Source organism: Zychaea mexicana (genome assembly GCF_025766255.1).
Source record: "Zychaea mexicana strain RSA 1403 chromosome Unknown BDB00scaffold_62, whole genome shotgun sequence".
Lineage (NCBI taxonomy): Eukaryota > Fungi > Mucoromycota > Mucoromycetes > Mucorales > Lichtheimiaceae > Zychaea > Zychaea mexicana.
In genome coordinates, this window is record NW_026516725.1 from 255,046 (window position 1) to 271,978 (window position 16,933).

The 16,933-nt window shown below is 42.5% G+C and overlaps 7 protein-coding genes across 7 annotated transcripts; 2 read left to right on the forward strand and 5 right to left on the reverse strand.

Annotated features, from left to right (window-relative positions):
* Nucleotides 1–955: 955 nt before the first annotated feature.
* Nucleotides 956–2,340, reverse strand: BDB00DRAFT_516211 (uncharacterized protein). Its single transcript, XM_053117689.1, has 3 exons — nucleotides 1,953–2,340; nucleotides 1,202–1,873; nucleotides 956–1,093 (listed from the first exon to the last, which is right to left on the reverse strand). The coding sequence occupies exons 1-3, from the start codon at nucleotides 2,143–2,145 to the stop codon at nucleotides 1,080–1,082; spliced, it is 879 nt and encodes a 292-aa protein (XP_052977421.1). The 5' UTR covers nucleotides 2,146–2,340; the 3' UTR covers nucleotides 956–1,079.
* Nucleotides 2,341–2,403: 63 nt separating this feature from the next.
* On the reverse strand, nucleotides 2,404–2,628 carry BDB00DRAFT_767641 (TFIIH subunit TTDA/Tfb5; the record flags this gene model as incomplete). Its single annotated transcript, XM_053119685.1, has 1 exon — nucleotides 2,404–2,628. One exon carries the CDS (start codon nucleotides 2,626–2,628, stop codon nucleotides 2,404–2,406), a length of 225 nt encoding a protein of 74 aa, XP_052977422.1.
* A 203-nt stretch (nucleotides 2,629–2,831) lies between these two features.
* BDB00DRAFT_767657 (uncharacterized protein) lies at nucleotides 2,832–5,253 on the forward strand (the record flags this gene model as incomplete). Its single annotated transcript, XM_053119687.1, has 8 exons — nucleotides 2,832–2,868; nucleotides 2,950–3,116; nucleotides 3,209–3,330; nucleotides 3,414–3,573; nucleotides 3,824–4,039; nucleotides 4,085–4,592; nucleotides 4,670–4,819; nucleotides 5,048–5,253. 8 exons carry the CDS (start codon nucleotides 2,832–2,834, stop codon nucleotides 5,251–5,253), a joined length of 1,566 nt encoding a protein of 521 aa, XP_052977423.1.
* Nucleotides 5,254–5,359: 106 nt separating this feature from the next.
* BDB00DRAFT_789812 (uncharacterized protein) lies at nucleotides 5,360–6,256 on the reverse strand (the record flags this gene model as incomplete). The annotated part of the gene is made up of 3 exons (XM_053120902.1): nucleotides 5,360–5,548; nucleotides 5,688–6,019; nucleotides 6,118–6,256. 3 exons carry the CDS (start codon nucleotides 6,254–6,256, stop codon nucleotides 5,360–5,362), a joined length of 660 nt encoding a protein of 219 aa, XP_052977424.1.
* Nucleotides 6,257–6,777: 521 nt separating this feature from the next.
* BDB00DRAFT_834805 (uncharacterized protein) lies at nucleotides 6,778–8,400 on the forward strand. Its single transcript, XM_053124347.1, has 4 exons — nucleotides 6,778–7,239; nucleotides 7,335–7,567; nucleotides 7,661–7,847; nucleotides 7,953–8,400. The coding sequence occupies exons 1-4, from the start codon at nucleotides 6,873–6,875 to the stop codon at nucleotides 7,997–7,999; spliced, it is 834 nt and encodes a 277-aa protein (XP_052977425.1). The 5' UTR covers nucleotides 6,778–6,872; the 3' UTR covers nucleotides 8,000–8,400.
* A 1,172-nt stretch (nucleotides 8,401–9,572) lies between these two features.
* Nucleotides 9,573–10,328, reverse strand: BDB00DRAFT_516336 (uncharacterized protein). The gene has a single exon (XM_053117690.1). The coding sequence runs from the start codon at nucleotides 10,186–10,188 to the stop codon at nucleotides 9,718–9,720; it is 471 nt and encodes a 156-aa protein (XP_052977426.1). The 5' UTR covers nucleotides 10,189–10,328; the 3' UTR covers nucleotides 9,573–9,717.
* Nucleotides 10,329–14,569: 4,241 nt separating this feature from the next.
* BDB00DRAFT_960079 (EamA-like transporter family-domain-containing protein) lies at nucleotides 14,570–16,184 on the reverse strand. The gene is made up of 4 exons (XM_053129705.1): nucleotides 15,772–16,184; nucleotides 15,185–15,689; nucleotides 14,832–15,087; nucleotides 14,570–14,752 (listed from the first exon to the last, which is right to left on the reverse strand). The coding sequence occupies exons 1-3, from the start codon at nucleotides 16,157–16,159 to the stop codon at nucleotides 14,865–14,867; spliced, it is 1,116 nt and encodes a 371-aa protein (XP_052977427.1). The 5' UTR covers nucleotides 16,160–16,184; the 3' UTR covers nucleotides 14,570–14,752; nucleotides 14,832–14,864.
* Nucleotides 16,185–16,933: the final 749 nt, after the last annotated feature.

Below are 16,933 nucleotides of genomic sequence, written 5' to 3' on the forward strand. Positions count from 1 at the left end.
GTAGACAACGCGAGTTAAAACGTGAAAGGGAAGGAATCGCATACGTGGACGTCGGACCCTGTCCATAATTTATTGGAATTTTTGACTTGCAATATATTAGTGCGCAATGCAGCTCTGTTTCACCTAATTAGACAATGGACATACGCAGCATTAATGCAAAAATGACATCCCAAGGTCCAATCACTAGAAAGCTTTTTTTATTGAGCCAAAGCAAGCGCAGTAATAATGATGATAGTACAGATGAATTATTATAAAAACAGCAACAGGAGCAGCTTTTGTCACGTAAGCAAATCCCTTAAATGATCTTCAAACCGAGATATTGAGATCACAAGTGCTTTGACGTCCATACCGGTTAAGCTAGAGGCAAGATTCAAAAGAGCCTGATACTCCTTTGGTATGATATTATACTTTAATCTCCAATACAAGGTATTGTCATATACAGAGCGTGAGGCAAGAATTTGATCCTTGGCCTTTGATGGATCCAGACGACTAAGGCTACCAAGATCTTGGTTTTGCTTTGGAGGAAAGAATATCGCGTCATGTCGGCTGGTCGTGAATGACGTTGGATTTGGTCTCTCGCTACCAAAGGTAACCACTACAAAGAGAATCATGGCAATCAGTAAGAGCCTACTGGCCCATAATCCCTTCCCTCCCCCTTCACTTACTATTTTTAGGATGGTAACCAGCAGATTTGAGTGTCAAGGCAAGATTCTCAAGAAATCGAGTTCGAGATGCCATGTCACTTCCAACTTTCATGATATCTCTGTGATATATCAACATTGTTATTGTAAGCAACAACCGACGATTTTACAAAACAAGCATATGCAAAGAATCATACCTTTCTTGATATAAGCGTTTATAACGCTCTGTAGTGGATCGTATCGTGTCTACTATTGCATCTTTGTTGGGTAGTTCAGGGAGTGGGCGGTTTCTTTTGCCTTGGGGCTTATCGTCAAAATAATAGAGAAACTTGAGAAGAATGACAATGGTCAAAACCGCCTGGATATCATCATGTCTTTCATGGTCTCCCAAACAGGAAGCATGGTTCAGGATGCCATCCTGTATTTTCTCGATGATCGCTACAGCATGGCTCCTAAAGGTATCTTTTTAAACGAGCAAGAAAATATAAGATCTCAATGGAAAGTTCATATTTGAAATAATAAAAAATGGATGTGACCAGCTGTTAATTATATTATCGTACCTGGTAAACCAAAGTGCGGATAGAGGCGATGCATGATGACCGGTATATTGGCATCGGAAAAGACCAAGCCGCAATATTGTTTATAGCATATACGGAATCGAACTAAGGAAGCATATAAAATGTGGATACTCGGGATATGCTTGAACGTGTATATGAATGCCTTGTCGAGATGGCGTACGATTCTTTCAGGTATACTATGCAGTGTCTCCATATACGGCAGCTGGGATGTTGTGCACCATCGGTGGACATCTGAGAGTAAGACAGGAAGACGTGCGTATTTGAATGTCAGGAAAATGAATAGGATGACATTTGAATAACGTAGCTGCGGCCATGCGTGCATATATTTTTCCTCGTCGTTATTATCGTCATTACTGTCGACATTGTCGTGCATTACACCCAAATCTACTCCAAGTTCGTCTTCGACAGTTATGGTTGCAGCAGGTAATTTTGCCTCGTTGGCGTCAACATCGCCTAGCTCTTCCTCGTTTTCGGCGAATATATCAAACGTAACTGATTTTTCAGTGGATACGACATACAGCTCCCATAAATTTTGTGCAATCCTCTGAATGTCGTCTGGAAAACCGAATTCGCGTACACAGTGTTCGACAAGTATGCTCAGTCCCTTTTGACAGATTTGTAAAATGACACTGTCCCTGTCAGCACCGATGAAACCTAAATTGATTTGTTTCGAGATCAGAAAATATAAGCTTTTTGATTACAGTCTAGGTCAAAAATAATATATGCTGCTTACGGCCTTTATCTTCTTCTACATTTGAATGGACCTTCTTTTGTTTCCGTCGTTTGCCCATGTATATGATTCCTTCGTCTTGTGTCTCTTCAGTCCAACCAAGTAGTACGTGACCATTCTTGCACACCATCGTGCCGTCCGACTTCTTTTTGAATCGTTTCGTTCCGCATCGTTCACAGGGGTTGCTGCTTTTCATGACTGTTGGTAGAGATGCAAATTATAATGTTTGTCGAAAGGGAAGAGGGTAGAAAGTGATGAATATTACTAAACAAAATTATTGATAGTGATGAAAAGCTCGCGTGTTGCAGTGTATGTATGAGAATAACGTATGAATGAATTTATGAATGTGCAAAGGAGGTTGATAAAGAAAAAGAGAAAGGTGAAAATGTATAAAAGCGTGGCAATGTGTTGGGCGATGTTTTGTTGTTGTGGTGAAGAAAGCGCAGCGACAGGATTAAATCTTTTTGTTTTCGCGATCCTCAGTGGATATCGTATAAGAGTTTTCGTCGAGTATCCGATCCAGTTCGTACTGTAGATTTTTGATACAAGAGGCCTCTACAAACAAATGCGTTTCGTCGAGATCTTCAATGACAAAATTGCCTTGCTTGTTGAGGTTGAGCACTATTTGTTTGACTGTCGTATCACACTCTAACAAAACGCCTTTCACTGCCTTGACCATAAAGAATTGTAAGAGGACGAGATCCACTTGGTTGAAAGGGAAGAAAAGAAAAAAAGTGCTTGAATGCGAGAATGTGACTATCTGGCTGATCTGGCTGCGCTTGCTGCTTTTTTTTAAATCGCCAGTCCGCTGCGCGCCGTATCTTATATATTTTCTTCTTTTTCTTTATATATCCTTTTTGCATAATCTTTACCATGGGCTCAATGTGGTGGGGACAAAATGCTTTCGATGAACTCATTGGTAGCTAATACACGTTTATTTTTCTCGGCTATGAAAAGAAACAAAGCTCTAACTATCACATACATATATGTTAATACGCAGAGAAAGCTACGTCGGAACTGCTACCAGCGAATCAAGAAGACGTCGCCCTTCAGTTTATGATTAGTGACCAAATCCGCAGCAAAAAAGTTAATGCTAAAGATGCCATGCGTGCACTGAAAAGACGCCTCGAGCATAAGAATCCAAACGTTCAAAACGCCACGTTATCGGTAAGCCATAAAAGAGAGGGGAGGGGGGTGAGAAGAAGGAACTATGCTACAACAAGCCCCACTTCCAACACATTATGCTCTGTGTATATTAGCTCACTGATACTTGCGTGAAAAATGGAGGCGACCAATTTGTGCGTGAAATAGCTAGCCGTGAGTTTATGGAAGCCATTTCCTTCCTGGTGCACTCACAGGTACGTTGGGAACATAGCATAATGTATATTTAATCTATGTATCGGACGAGCCAATAATTGCTGTTGTGACAAATATCATCGCTTAGAGCACAGAGCATAACGCGAGACTGCGTGCTCTGACCATCCTTCAGACATGGGCACTTGCGGCCAAGAATACACCGTCGCTTAGCTACCTGACCGATACCTACAACCTGTTTCGTGCAGAAGGCATCGTGTTCCCCGAACCTCAAGAGTTGGTCAATTCGTTTCTTTTGGAAACCATTGCGGTAAGCGAGGCAACTACGTGTCCATATTTCATTCATAGATGAAGAAATTTTGTCTTTTCGGTATCAACTGACAGCACCAACTAATCTAGCCTCCTGAATGGACCGATTCCGATGTGTGCGAACGTTGCAGAACTGCCTTCACACTCACCAATCGTAAGGTATATTTTCCGGGATGGAAGTGCTGGATTTGAACCAAAGCATAAAGTGGGGATGATCCTTGCAGAGATAACTGAAGTCTTTTGAATTGCAGCATCATTGTCGAAACTGCGGAGGCACATTTTGCCAAGAATGTTCTTCCAAGTCACTACCGTTGCCACATATGGCAATTGATGAAGCTGTTCGCGTGTGCTACGGATGCTATATCAAGCTCAAATTGTCGCGTGTTGCCAAGAAAGAAGGACCACTGCCACCCTATCCAGGCGCGCCTCAACAACAACAACAGCAACACCAAGCAACGTCATCGTCAGTGGTTCGCACACCTGCTGTTCCATCTTCCACACAACAAGCACAGTCTACTACTGCGGCACAAAATGACGATGACAAACAGTTTGAAGAAGACTTGAAAAAGGCCCTCGAGCTTTCTAAAAAGGAGGCTGAACAAAGTGGACCATACGGCCACGGATATGTATCCACTACCGCTTCAGCGCCAGCTAATGACAAAAAAGCAGCAAGCAACTGGGAACCAGCTCCAGCGTCCAACAAACAACAAGAAGAGGAAGAGGAGGAGGAAGATCCGGAACTGGCAGCAGCCATAGCCGCGTCGTTAAAGGACATGGAGGATGCTCAGAAATCGACGTTGGAATTTTACAGCAACCAAAAGACAACAGCACGTATCAACAGCGATGAAATGTCACCTGTGGAAATGGAAAACATTGAACTTTTTTCGCTTTTGATGCATCGTATCAACGATACTGGAAACAACATTGCAAACGACGAACAGATCAATCGCCTCTACACACAAATTGGCACGTTACAACCTAAATTAGTCAGGAATCTGGATGAGGCTAGTCGGAAGCACAGTGAGTATTAGATTTTCTTTTCAGTGATGGAAGGCTTGATAGTAAAATTATCTATTCAACTGCTTTCTTTTGTATAGAAAAATTCGCTGAGCTACATGAGAAGCTCAATATGTCTGTCAAAGCGTATGATCAGCTGCTTCAGCAACGAGTATCTAACTCTTACTATAATCGAGCACCATCTCTGTCGACAGGAGCTCAAAGCTTTTACTCGAGTCACTACCCAACTAGTACTGTACCCACTTCACCTATACAACAGCAGCAACCTACTTCTTTGTATCCCACCATGCAAACTCCGACCAACAACAGTAGTACCTCCACATATCCGCAACCATTACAATCTTACAGCGGCAATGGTCTTAATGCGCCACCAGCATCACATCCTTCCTATCAGCCAGAGCCGCAGCAGCAATACCATTATGGATCACCAGCTCCTGCACATCAGCAGTCAGTACAAGCTCCAGTCTCAAAAACACCTCAACCTCAAAACTATTACCCGGCGCAGCAACAACAGCAACAGCCATACCCACAAATACCACAACAACAACCAGCAATGTATCCTGCTGCTCCTACCCATATTCCAACATCCACACCTACCCAACCACCACAACAGCAACAACAACAACCAAAACCGATCGATGAAGCACCTCTCATTGAACTTTAACATTAAATCATTATATCATTATCATTATCAATATATTTTTTTGGCGAAATATAAATATATATCACTACCTCTTCACATTTTCTTCCAGAATGTAAAGGATTAATATCTATGCTGATCTAACAGACACTGCTTGGTCCATAAGATGCTTCACAGCCATCGCACGATATGACTCAAGGTCAGGTACCTGAAGACCAACAACCTTGGCAGCGTCATCCCATTTGCGTACTTGAATTTTCAAATGAAAAAGAGGATCCTGTTCAAACGCTTTCACCTGGTTAGGGGTAAATGGGCCTCCCTGAAATGGTCATAGTTAGCATCCGTGTGTGCTACTACTACTATTACTAGTATTACCCCACCAACATTATCTTGATAAGACGTAGTACATTCTGAACTCCTTTTCTTTTCTCTCTCTCTCTCTCTCTGTTGCCACGTACCTGATATTTCAAAGACAACTTGCTAGCACCACTCAAGCCATCGTAGTACGTGTTATCCTTGCCAGTGAGATAACGCTTGACCGGGACATGCGATTCCACTAACTGGGCCACTTTTTCAGAAAAACCTAGTTTTCGGAGATACTCGGCGCCGATACGTTCGTGTCCAGTTACTCCCACACTGATTGTTGCATTGTATCCTGGCGTTTTTGTTGCCGTTGGATCCAGTTCCGTGAGTTCGGAGGCGTCACAGATCATTTGTTTTTGATCAGCAGAAGTTGCGAATTGTCCAATGTCATGCAAGAGCGCAGCCAGGACTGTTTCATCGTCGGCGTCTATTTTAAAATAATACCATTATGTGTTATCAGTAATATCATGCTATGTTGCCAAAGATTCAATAATAACAAAGGCAGGACGCTCCACAATCTCTTACTTGCTTCACGTGCCTGAGCCGCCGCCTGAAGACTATGTTCGAGTTGTGAAATTTTTTCGCCAATATAGTTCTGTTTGCTTCCGTCAACAAGAACCTGGAACACAGAATTTACAATTCGGTTGGATACTGTGTCATTCATTTGTTTTTTGATAGATAGACGCGTTGGTTTCAAGTTATAGGGTAAAATATGCAATTGAGAGGGAAAAGAGAAGAAAAAAAGCCCTTATAAGGTTTTGCACAGTTCCGCGGATCAAAAGCGCGCGGATCGAGAAGACACATTTGCTTTGTAATTTACCTGATTTAGCCTGGCGTTATCTTCTGCACAGAATTGCTTCTCACGTATAATACGTAAGGTGCCTGTGTATGACGATGGACATAGAGTGCGCGCAACTCCCTTTCCTCTCTTCATCCCACCCGACCCCCAATATTCCATTCTTTTGGTGACACACGTGAATCGGCCCTATTTGGAAAATTTTAACAGTTGTGTGAAAACCTGGGTCCCTTCTTCCATTTTCTCTTTTTATAGAAGGGTCCTGCAACGCAATTACGTTATGCTACGCGGGTACGTGAGGAACATGTGCTTCCGAGGAACGGTTGTCTTGAACTCTCTCACTAGACTGGCCTCTTTTTTGGAATCTTAGATTTGCATTATCATATATAAGTCAAACAAGTTCATTTTCTTTTCCAAGATAAAATCAAACTGTCACTGTCAAAGCTATTCAACCCAATTCTCCAGATAACAAGCAACAATAGCCATGGCTTCTTCTGTGCGAAATACCCAGCCTTATGTGCTTTCTGATAAGCAACTGCACGCGTACAAGGACGATGGTTTCTTACTTATCGAGGACTTCTTTTCCCCGCAAGAACATGCTGCCCTGGCGAGCTACTGCCAAGAGTTCCAGAGATGGGGTAAAGAAAAGGGAAAGTGGATGCAATATTATGAGGTCAACACCTCAAGTGGCGAAAACCAACTATGCCGTACCGAGAACTTTACTCCATTTCACGAGTCCATGGCAGGCTATGTCAAAAGCAAGCGTCTCCTGGATGTTCTGCAAGAACTCCACGGTGAAGAATATGTCCTCTTTAAGGAGAAAGTCAACTATAAGCTTCCAGGTGGTGGAGGTAAAATTGCAAGAGAACAATCACAAGGTTGACGTATCATAACGATTAAATATCATACTATATATTATGTTTGATCATCAAATTATGGCAAATAGGTTTTCCAGCACATCAAGACGCTCCTGCATTCGTTCAGTTTGGCCAGTCATCCCATATGACGGTAATGTTTACCATCGATCCTACCACAAGTGAGAACGGCTGCTTGGAAGTAGTTCCGGGGTCACACAAGAATGAATATGAGCGAGGAATTTTACCGCAAGAAAAACATGATGGGTCAATCTCAACAGATTGGTGCAACAAGCAAGGGTGGAAGCCTGTCTACTGCAAACCTGTAAGTAACAAGTATCCTGTTGATATCATAAAAAATCATCTCTGGCATAAGTATGACACATACACTCTTTTTTTCCCGTATATTATTTTGCAGGGATCGGTCCTGATTTTTGGCGCTTATTTGGCTCATCGTTCTGGGGACAACAATACCAGCAACTCGAGAATCGCTGTGTATCTCACTTATAATGCTGCTCGAGAGGGTGATATGCGTGACCACTACTATGCAGAAAAGCGAAAGTTGTTCCCGCCATCTTATGAGCGTGAGGAGGGCAAGGATTACAGTAAGTGGCACACTTTTACGTCTCTATGTTAACTTAAATCTATTGTAGTTTAAAATTAGCACGTTTGCTTACACTTACTGTTGCTGTCTGTTGTTTACTTTTTAGGTGAAGGTGCTGTCATCTACAACCTCGCTACTCCCATTAAATCATGAAAAGCTGCGCATCATAGTTTCTTTTCAATTACAGTAGTATCAGCTCATTTTGCTTATGACATTTTAATGATATAAGTACTTCAACCTTTCTTCTCCTATATATACTACTACTACATAACTATACTTTGTTCCATGATGTTAAAATTATTTGCCGTGCATACAATCAATCCTCCGCAAAGGTCAACCTTGGTAAAGCAAACCGTCAATAAGAGTTCTTTTTCATTTGTCTATACCAACATGATCGTATGTCAATCCAGATAAAATATCCTGTGATTGGTAATAGCAGATGCAGTTAATTATATGTACAAGCTTTTTATGAGTTGTATCAGATATGTAGTATTGTATATAACAGATATTGATGCAGTAACAATGTCTCTATTGTATATATATTTTCAGCTTATTGCTTTCACCACGTGAGTGTAAGTTTAAGAAATGCGTGTCTTTTACAAAGCTGCGGCTACCGAAGCGTATATTCCCACTTACTGCTAACAATCGTGTCTGTTTCCCGTAAAGCTTTCTTGATAATTTTCCCTGACAGCCGGTTGCTGTTTGGCCATAAGATACTCGTAGTGCACATCATTTTTTTTTGCCTCGGAAGTAACTGAAAAGTTGCAAAATCAATGGATACTTACAATGAAAAGGTATATGCTAGGCATATATAGGTACTTCTTCGTGCAAATTGTCCCACAATCTCTCCCATCTCAGTTAAACTTGAAGAATACTAATACAGATGTGAAAAGAGCCTATCTCTCCATGCTCTATGTTACAAAATATTTGTGATCCTTTGGAGCATGCGTTCGTGTTGGCGATCATATAGAATCAGTACATATCTGCAGCACCAAAAACAGACGATATTAATTACCGAGTATTTTAACATGTAGAACTTCATCTACTCCAACAGCAACAGCAACAATAGCTGCATGTTTAACCACGAGTGGAATGAAACTTGAGGGTGGGTTGAAAATGAATAGTCAAACTTATGAACAACGGTTGGCATTTGTGGAAGAAGTAACTCGTGTGTAGCCGTGTGTTTTGTCGAAGAATACAAAGTTTGAAAAATAAAGTTAAAGAAGAACAACGCGAGATAAAATATATTTATATCAATTGTCGAAGAGTACAAAGTTTGATAATCATTACATGAAAGTCAAAGAAGAGCGCGAGATTAGATATATGATATCAATCGTTGAAAAGTACAAAGTTTGATAAATGAAGTCAAAGAAGAAGAGCGCGAGATTACATATACGATATCAATTGTCGAAGAGTACAAAGTTTAACAGATTTTTACATGAAAGTCAAAGAAGAACGCGAGATAAAAAAAAAGTGCCCTCAACAAGCAGTTTGCATGGCCTGAAGGCTACACAAAAAGATGAAGAGTGCAAGAAAAAGATGAGTCTGTGTGTGAAGGGAAGGGGGAAAAACGCGAGGTAAAAAGAGTGCCCTCAACAAGCAGTTTGCATGGCCTGAAGGCTAAACAAAAAGATGGAGAGTGCAAGAAAAAGAAGAGTCTGTGTGTGAAGAGAAGGAGGAAAAACTCAGTAAAAAAAGTGCCCTCAACAAGCAGTTTGCATGACCTGAAGGCCACACAAAAAGCATGAAGAGTGCAAGAAAAAGGGTCTATGTGTCCCAAATCATTTAGCTTTTTAAGTCAATCAACCACGAACCCAAGCCATCCTTGGTACCAACGAGCGGGGAGCCATGGCTACACATAGTTTCGAGAGTCAAGTGCAAGCCATCGGTTGAATACTGCTTGTGCGTGGGGAGAAACTTAGAGGGAAGAGGGAAGGGAGAGGGAAGAGGGAAGGGAGAGGGAAGAGGGAAGAGGGAAGGGAGAGGGAAGAGGGAAGAGGGAAGGGAGAGGGAAGGAGAAGGAAAAAGAGTTGACTCTCAAAATACCCAAATAAACGGCGTTTGCTGAAAAGTCGGATGCTGTTGTCAATTGCTGAAGCTCGGATGCATGGAGTCGATTGCCGAGTGTCGATCAGGGTTAGACCAGGACCAACGGAGGCAAAACCAGGACCAACGGGAACAAGACCAGGACCAACGGGAACAAGACCAGGACCAACGGAAGAGCCAGAGCCAAAGGAAGAGCCAAGGGAAAGACCAGGAGCAATCAAGGGAGTGAAAGAAAAAGAAAAAAAAAGTGCCCTCAACAAGCAGTTTGCATGACCTGAAGGCCACACAAAAAGCATGAAGAGTGCAAGAAAAAGGGTCTATGTGTCCCAAATCATTTGGCCTTTTAAGTCAATCAACCACGAACCCAAGCCATCCTTGGTACCAACGAGCGGGGAGCCATGGCTACACATAGTTTCGAGAGTCAAGTGCAAGCAATCGGTTGAATACTGCTTGTGCGTGGGGAGAAACTTAGAGGGAAGAGGGAAGGGAGAGGGAAGAGGGAAGGGAGAGGGAAGGAGAAGGAAAAAGAGTTGACTCTCAAAATACCCAAATAAACGGCGTTTGCTGAAAAGTCGGATGCTGTTGTCAATTGCTGAAGCTCGGATGCATGGAGTCGATTGCCGAGTGTCGATCAGGGTTAGACCAGGACCAACGGAGGCAAAACCAGGACCAACGGGAACAAGACCAGGACCAACGGGAACAAGACCAGGACCAACGGAAGAGCCAGAGCCAAAGGAAGAGCCAAGGGAAAGACCAGGAGCAATCAAGGGAGTGAAAGAAAAAGAAAAAAGGAAAAAGAAAGTGGCTTGAAAAAAATGGGCGTATTTACATCTTTTGAACTCAAACCCCTGTCTTTAAAAAAACACGTCACTGGCCTTTGATTCGTCGCTTAAAATAATGTGAGAAAGCAAAAGGGTGAGGGAAGAAAAAACATGTGCAGGAAGAGACATAGTCAAGCGGCCAAGCGGTCAAGAAGAAGGCGTGTGTGATCTGCGTGTAATGGTTTGCTCTACGAAGTATGTTTCACCGTATCATGCAGGGCGTGTCCCGACGGTGTCGCCGCTTGTTTTCATATAAGAAGGTACGTGCACACACAGGGTTTCAGCAACACCGCCCCTGAGTAAAAGTGTCAGAAATGGTTGAATTGTGAAGTGGCATTGTAACAAGAAGCTCACATAAGAAAAAGCCATATTACTTTTGTGTCAAACCAAAAAAGAATGCTGCCTTTTCCGTATATGAGAAGAAGCGTTCAAACTAAAGTATAGTTGCTTTGATACGATGACTTTCAAGTGAATAATGCACACTGTTACCTTCCTCTTTCTCTTAATATTTCTGACACTGAAGTTTAGCAGCTGTTGTAGCCATATCAACGTACAGGCTGTACGTATGTACTTAGTATGTACACAGTCCTAATAAAGTTGAACGTGAAACTGTGTTCTCCACGCTATCCTTCAAAGCGTTTCCAAGCAATCTAGTTTTTACAACAACTGGACAAGCAAACCGACACAACGGTTGGATTAACCTCATCGACTCGTCTCAGCTACTAAAAAAACACAAAGTACGATTGAATAGGCAGAGCGACTACTCGAGTACCCCATATGCCACGACATTCTATGACGGATCAACGACATCACGTTTTGCAACGGAATGTACTTGCTCAAGTCAAGCAGCAACAACAGCAGCCCCCAAGAGCAGCAGCATCAGAGAAGATGACATTGTCAACTTTTAAAAAGCTGTTTGACGCGCTTCCGTCGCGTAATCTTTCTGGCAAGGCAGCTTTGAGTACCGCGGCGGGTTTCTTCTTTCCATGCTGCAAAACCGAATAAGAGTGGCAGATCTTTTGTCGCGTGCTAGATCCTATCTGAATATGGGCATGTCGGTCGTAACATTTTGACGGGTTACTGCAAGTCGAGGACTGTAGCAAGAGCTTGTTAAAAGCGTTGTCCTGGCGAGCATGGTAGCAACATGAAAACTAACGCCTGATGATGATCAATGATACGCGTAACGTAGGTTGAATGGCGTACGCGGTGCATCACCTTTGCACGTAATACAGGTTCTGTTATAGTTTACTCGTGTTCTGGACGCTTTCATGTCGCTACACACGCGCAAGATGCGAACTGGATTCGTTTGTTGGAGCGATGGTTATCATGGGGTTATAAAATGACTGTCATTTGTTTTAGGCTGCCCATCATCCGCGTATACAGGCAGGGCAGCAGCATGGAGGATAACTTGACAACATTCTGACAAATACACTTACGGCGACAGCGCATAAACAAGGTTTTTGCGAGTGCAAGCACAAAAGCAGCAGGGGCGGTTATGTAGGTGATTGAAGCCAAGGGCAATTTCTTGAGCGTTGCATCAGGCTTTATACTGTGTATACAACAAAGCATCCGGTACTTTGAACACCATTGAAGCCCCCATTACTGTGCGCTATTCCTCCCATCCGTCACGATTGTTTGTGGAGAAGGTAAACCTGTACTACAAGCTGCTGTACATGTCATTTTAACAACTGCTGCTGCTGCTACATACCATGTTTCTTTGTCGCTGTACACCGTTTGTCCTTTTCCTTCTTTTGGTGCCGCTGCTTCTCCAGCAACGTATTGTTTCTTTACTTCTCTGCATCAATCTACTCTTGTCGCTTCTGTTTCTGCTCTCTAATGCTATCATATCCGTTGCTGCTCATCAATGGATCTGGTGATTGGATATACTCTTATTATTAAGTTCTTCAATAATATCTTACCTGAACCGTTTCCGCGATATTTTCAAACATCTTCTGTGTCTTCGTTTACACTTTTGCGTAGTACCTGATTCGTACTGTTGCTTATAAAGTTCCCGCTAAGCAGATTCTTCCTTGCTTGTCTCTTTTGACGTGTTATTTCGCCTCGACTCGGCCAGTCCAAACATTTGGATTTTGTGAGTTGTTGGTCAAAGCCGGCACAGTACCGGTTAGTGCAAAGATATATAGGAGGATACATAAGGGCATTCAACCTTTCCATCTTTGAAAATAAGCACTATTTTATGCATGTAGCATCACTAGGTATACTTGATGTATGTGCATACTATAGACTTCATCAATATATCTCCAACAGCTTGTGTATATAGAACCGGCCGACTTCGTGGGTGTTGGATGCGTAACGGTTACATCTTTTTCTTTAACTGGTCGAGGTGAGTTAGAATCCAAGAAACCTGGTAGGTTACTACGTAGTGAAGCAAAGTTATAATCACATTTTCGACGTGCAATAGCTTTTGCGCCTCCCCAATAGCCCTCTATCTAGTTGGTTTCACAGTGGTATCGTGGGTAAAACTTGCAAATGTGCCCTGCTTCTTGTAGCATAGATTTTTTGTTCTCGAAAACCGGGTTGCTCCCAGCATGCATATGGAACGGACAGCAAGTAGAGTCTTCATTCGGCCCGTTATCGTCGCACTTTGCCTTCCAGTATTTTCCGGCCGATTGTGTTCGTCCCAAAGCCCAGGCTTCCGTTCTTGTAAGATCGGCTGAACACCGAGGGCTGTTCATTCCGTGATCTCCTTGGATTCACCCTTCTTGCGCTTAATGAGAGTTGTTGATCGATAAAACGGCTGCTCGACCTTTTTGTAACCGTCCATATACTATCCTCATCGCTTTTGCTATTGAACACGGCTTGACATCTTGCCGTTCAGTCCAAGTCGCGATACAAGGCGTGCATCACTGGCATGCGCACGATGATTGCTGGACTGATAAAAAATAGAGACGGGTACGACACTCAGAGGATGCAGACTTTCAAAAAGGTGTATTGCATCTTCTTGTAAATGCTTAAGTAAATCCCCACTGTCCGTTGCAGCTTTAACTTGGCTTGTTTCTTTAGAAAAACAATGTATCATAATGGATCGGTAAGGTATCTATTCCCTGTGTTATAAAACGGTATCGGTATCCAAGACACTAATATATGTATATTATAAGGCCAAGGATAGCCGTGTATTCTTTGGCGCACTTGAACTATCATATCTCTGAGAAGATGAAGTCTTGTCAGCCTTGCATTGAGAGAGCAGAGATAAAATTAATCATTACAACAAACAAAGTACATATCACTTATACCGAGAACATTACCTTGGATGCACACAGGAGGGCTATCATATACTACACGCAACCAAGCTGATGTACAGCAGCATATATATAGTAGCTGTAGCACACAGTGGACATACTCAAATATAGTAAGCCTTCATCAGCCACGCCTTTCTCCCTAGTTTTGCTTTTTGACTTCTCGTTGTCCTTCTCTAGATGACGACTGTGTACTCTTCACGGTATATTATATATGACCTAAACTATTTCTGGTTTAAAACTACACAGGTACCGATGCTCAGCGAGCGAGCTTCTAGGAACGAACCTTTCGAAACTCAGATATCTATGTACTGTAAACATGGTCTTCTCATTCGCCCTACAGTAGACCCTCGTTAATTACATAGCGCGGATTCCCAAATTTGTGTGAGATTAGTGAGTGTTGCAAGTTAGCGAGAACAGCTTGTACTAATACTCCCTGCTATTCTTATTTGTTTGATAGCTCCAATAACTTTAAAAATAGTGAGGGATGAGAGTTATCGGGTTTGAAATTGAAGGGGGTCGACTGTAGTAGAGCATCACAAAGTTTCGAGTTCGTATCTACCTCATGTAATTGACAAAAAGCGGCGTTCCTTCCTGAGATAATTGATGAAGCCATCTACATAGTTTATTATCATACCATTCGTTGGTAGCGATGCTTACAACTGCCAAATCGGGTAGGTACAAAAGTGTAGCGCCAAAAGTGGGGTGGATTTGATTATGATATCTTAGCAGATATGAGTGTATCGGAATTCATTAATTGCGCTGCACTGGATGGTATAAAACTACATAAACGCCGATTTACGTAGTATCGCGTTAACTCACAAAAACAAATATGCATGTCGATTTCTAAGAGAAACTTACGGCTACAGTAGCATGTCTATTTAACGAAACAATTCACTGTTCAGCTTGATCTTCCATTCGTGTTTGTTGATCATGTTGTTCCGCAGCTGTTGATTTTCTCCATCCAAGTGCCGCTGTTGCAGACATTATAATAACGGCACCAACAACGCTCATCCAGTCAGGATATTCTTGAAAGATGAAGAGGCCAAACAGGTACGCGAAAACAATTTCATTCATACACATCAATGTGCCAGGACCAGCTGGTGCCATCTGCAATCTGTATATTACAGTAAGATAAGCTAGTTGTGTATACATAGTGGCTCAAACAGATACATAATATGCTGTTCTTTAAGTTTTTCGTATGTATCATTTACCCTTGATTCACGAGACATTGACCAACAAATGCGCAGACGCCGGTTAATATGAGTGCTGTGTACTCTTTCAATTCCGTTGGTGCGGCAAAGTCGCCGAAATTTACACTGCTTACGATTACTGCAATAAATCCGAATGAGAATGTGTGATTCAGAAAGTGCGCACGTTTGCCTATTTTGCGCACGGTGATGTAGGCAACAGCCGATAATACTGCGGCAGTTATTGAAGACAGGATTGCAGTTGCACGCGAGCTGCTATTATCATCGCCATCTCCAGCGACAAATAGCAATGACGACAAGCTGTCTTTGTTTTTGTATATGATTGTATCAGCATATTCATCCGGTGTAAAGTTGTTTATATTGTTGCTGAATATAAAGCTTGGTTTTGTTACAAACACTGCGCCAGCCATGCAGAAAACTGCACATACACGATCAAACCATCCAAAAGGCTCTCCAAGCAATATGGCCGCAAGAATAGCTGTAAACATCGGATGCAAGTTGATAATCACTGTGTAGTGTAGTGTTTAGAATACAGTGTAGCCTCGCAATCTGGAAAAATGAAAGTTCTGGTTTCTCTTGTTTAATCTCACCTGTTGCATCTGCGAGGGGTAGCTTTGTTATCGAGTAATAGTGTAATGCCAGAGCAATTGCTCCTATGAGTCCTCGAAATAAGACCCATTTTCGTACCTCGGAAGGGCCGAGCGGATGGATGCCTAGTAAGAAACACCCCGCTAAGGCCGAGCTTGCTTGCACAATGGCACGGACAAAGACAATTTCTGTCGACGGAAACGAGGCGGCACCGATTTTTGCAAATAATCCTGCCGTCGACATGCCCAGTGCCGATATCGTTATGAGAATCAAGCCGGCAACTTCTTGTTTTGTCTTCGCCACAGGAGTTGTCTGATTTTGTTGTAGTAGTAAGGGTGCTGTTTCATTCTCTGCTGGCAGTTGTTGGATATCTATTTTTTGGTGTATCATGTTGCCAAACAACAGATTGATAAAGCGGAAAGGAAGAGAGAAGGGAAAGAAATGTAATGGAGCAACACAGATATGCATATTGATCCACAGGATTTGCAATTCTGTACAACAAAGAAGCAGCCAGGTGACCTGGATCATCAGTTCCCTCCGCTCGTTCTTCCAAGATATACAAGGATTAGGCCGCTTTTTCCTATGCTGAAGATATTTATATTGAGAGACATGCTTCTAAAAGATTATACTAGGCTAGTTGCCGGAATGGAGTCCGATGATGTGGTTGGTTAACGCTCTTCTAGCCGCGCTTTTATTCTCAGATAAACAATAAAAGAAAATTCATTCTACAATCTAGTACTTTAGTTCTTTCTAAGCTATGTATTACAATTTTTTTGTCTAAGTATATGATATTATGGGAAGGGCCAAATCAAGCGTTGATACCAAGGGCGGGTCCCCACCACATCATCGGACTCCATTCCGGCAACTAGCCTATTGGTTGTCGTTCCTAACCCAATCGTGGTTGCCTCCATTCCGTCCTCAGATGTGGTTGGTGTGTTCTCCGTGGACGAAAAAATTGTCGTAACTACTTGTCTGCCACGTGCATGTTGGTCGCGAGGGCGATAATAATAATGTTCAAACGTCTCGCTCTTCTTGCTCCAATGGCCATGTTCCTTGATCATATCAACGTCTATGCCTTTTTCAGCAGCCTTTGTACTCGCCGCCGAACGCGTGGAATGTGCCTTAAAAATGGTAGTATCAATGCCTGCCTCGGCCATGACCTTA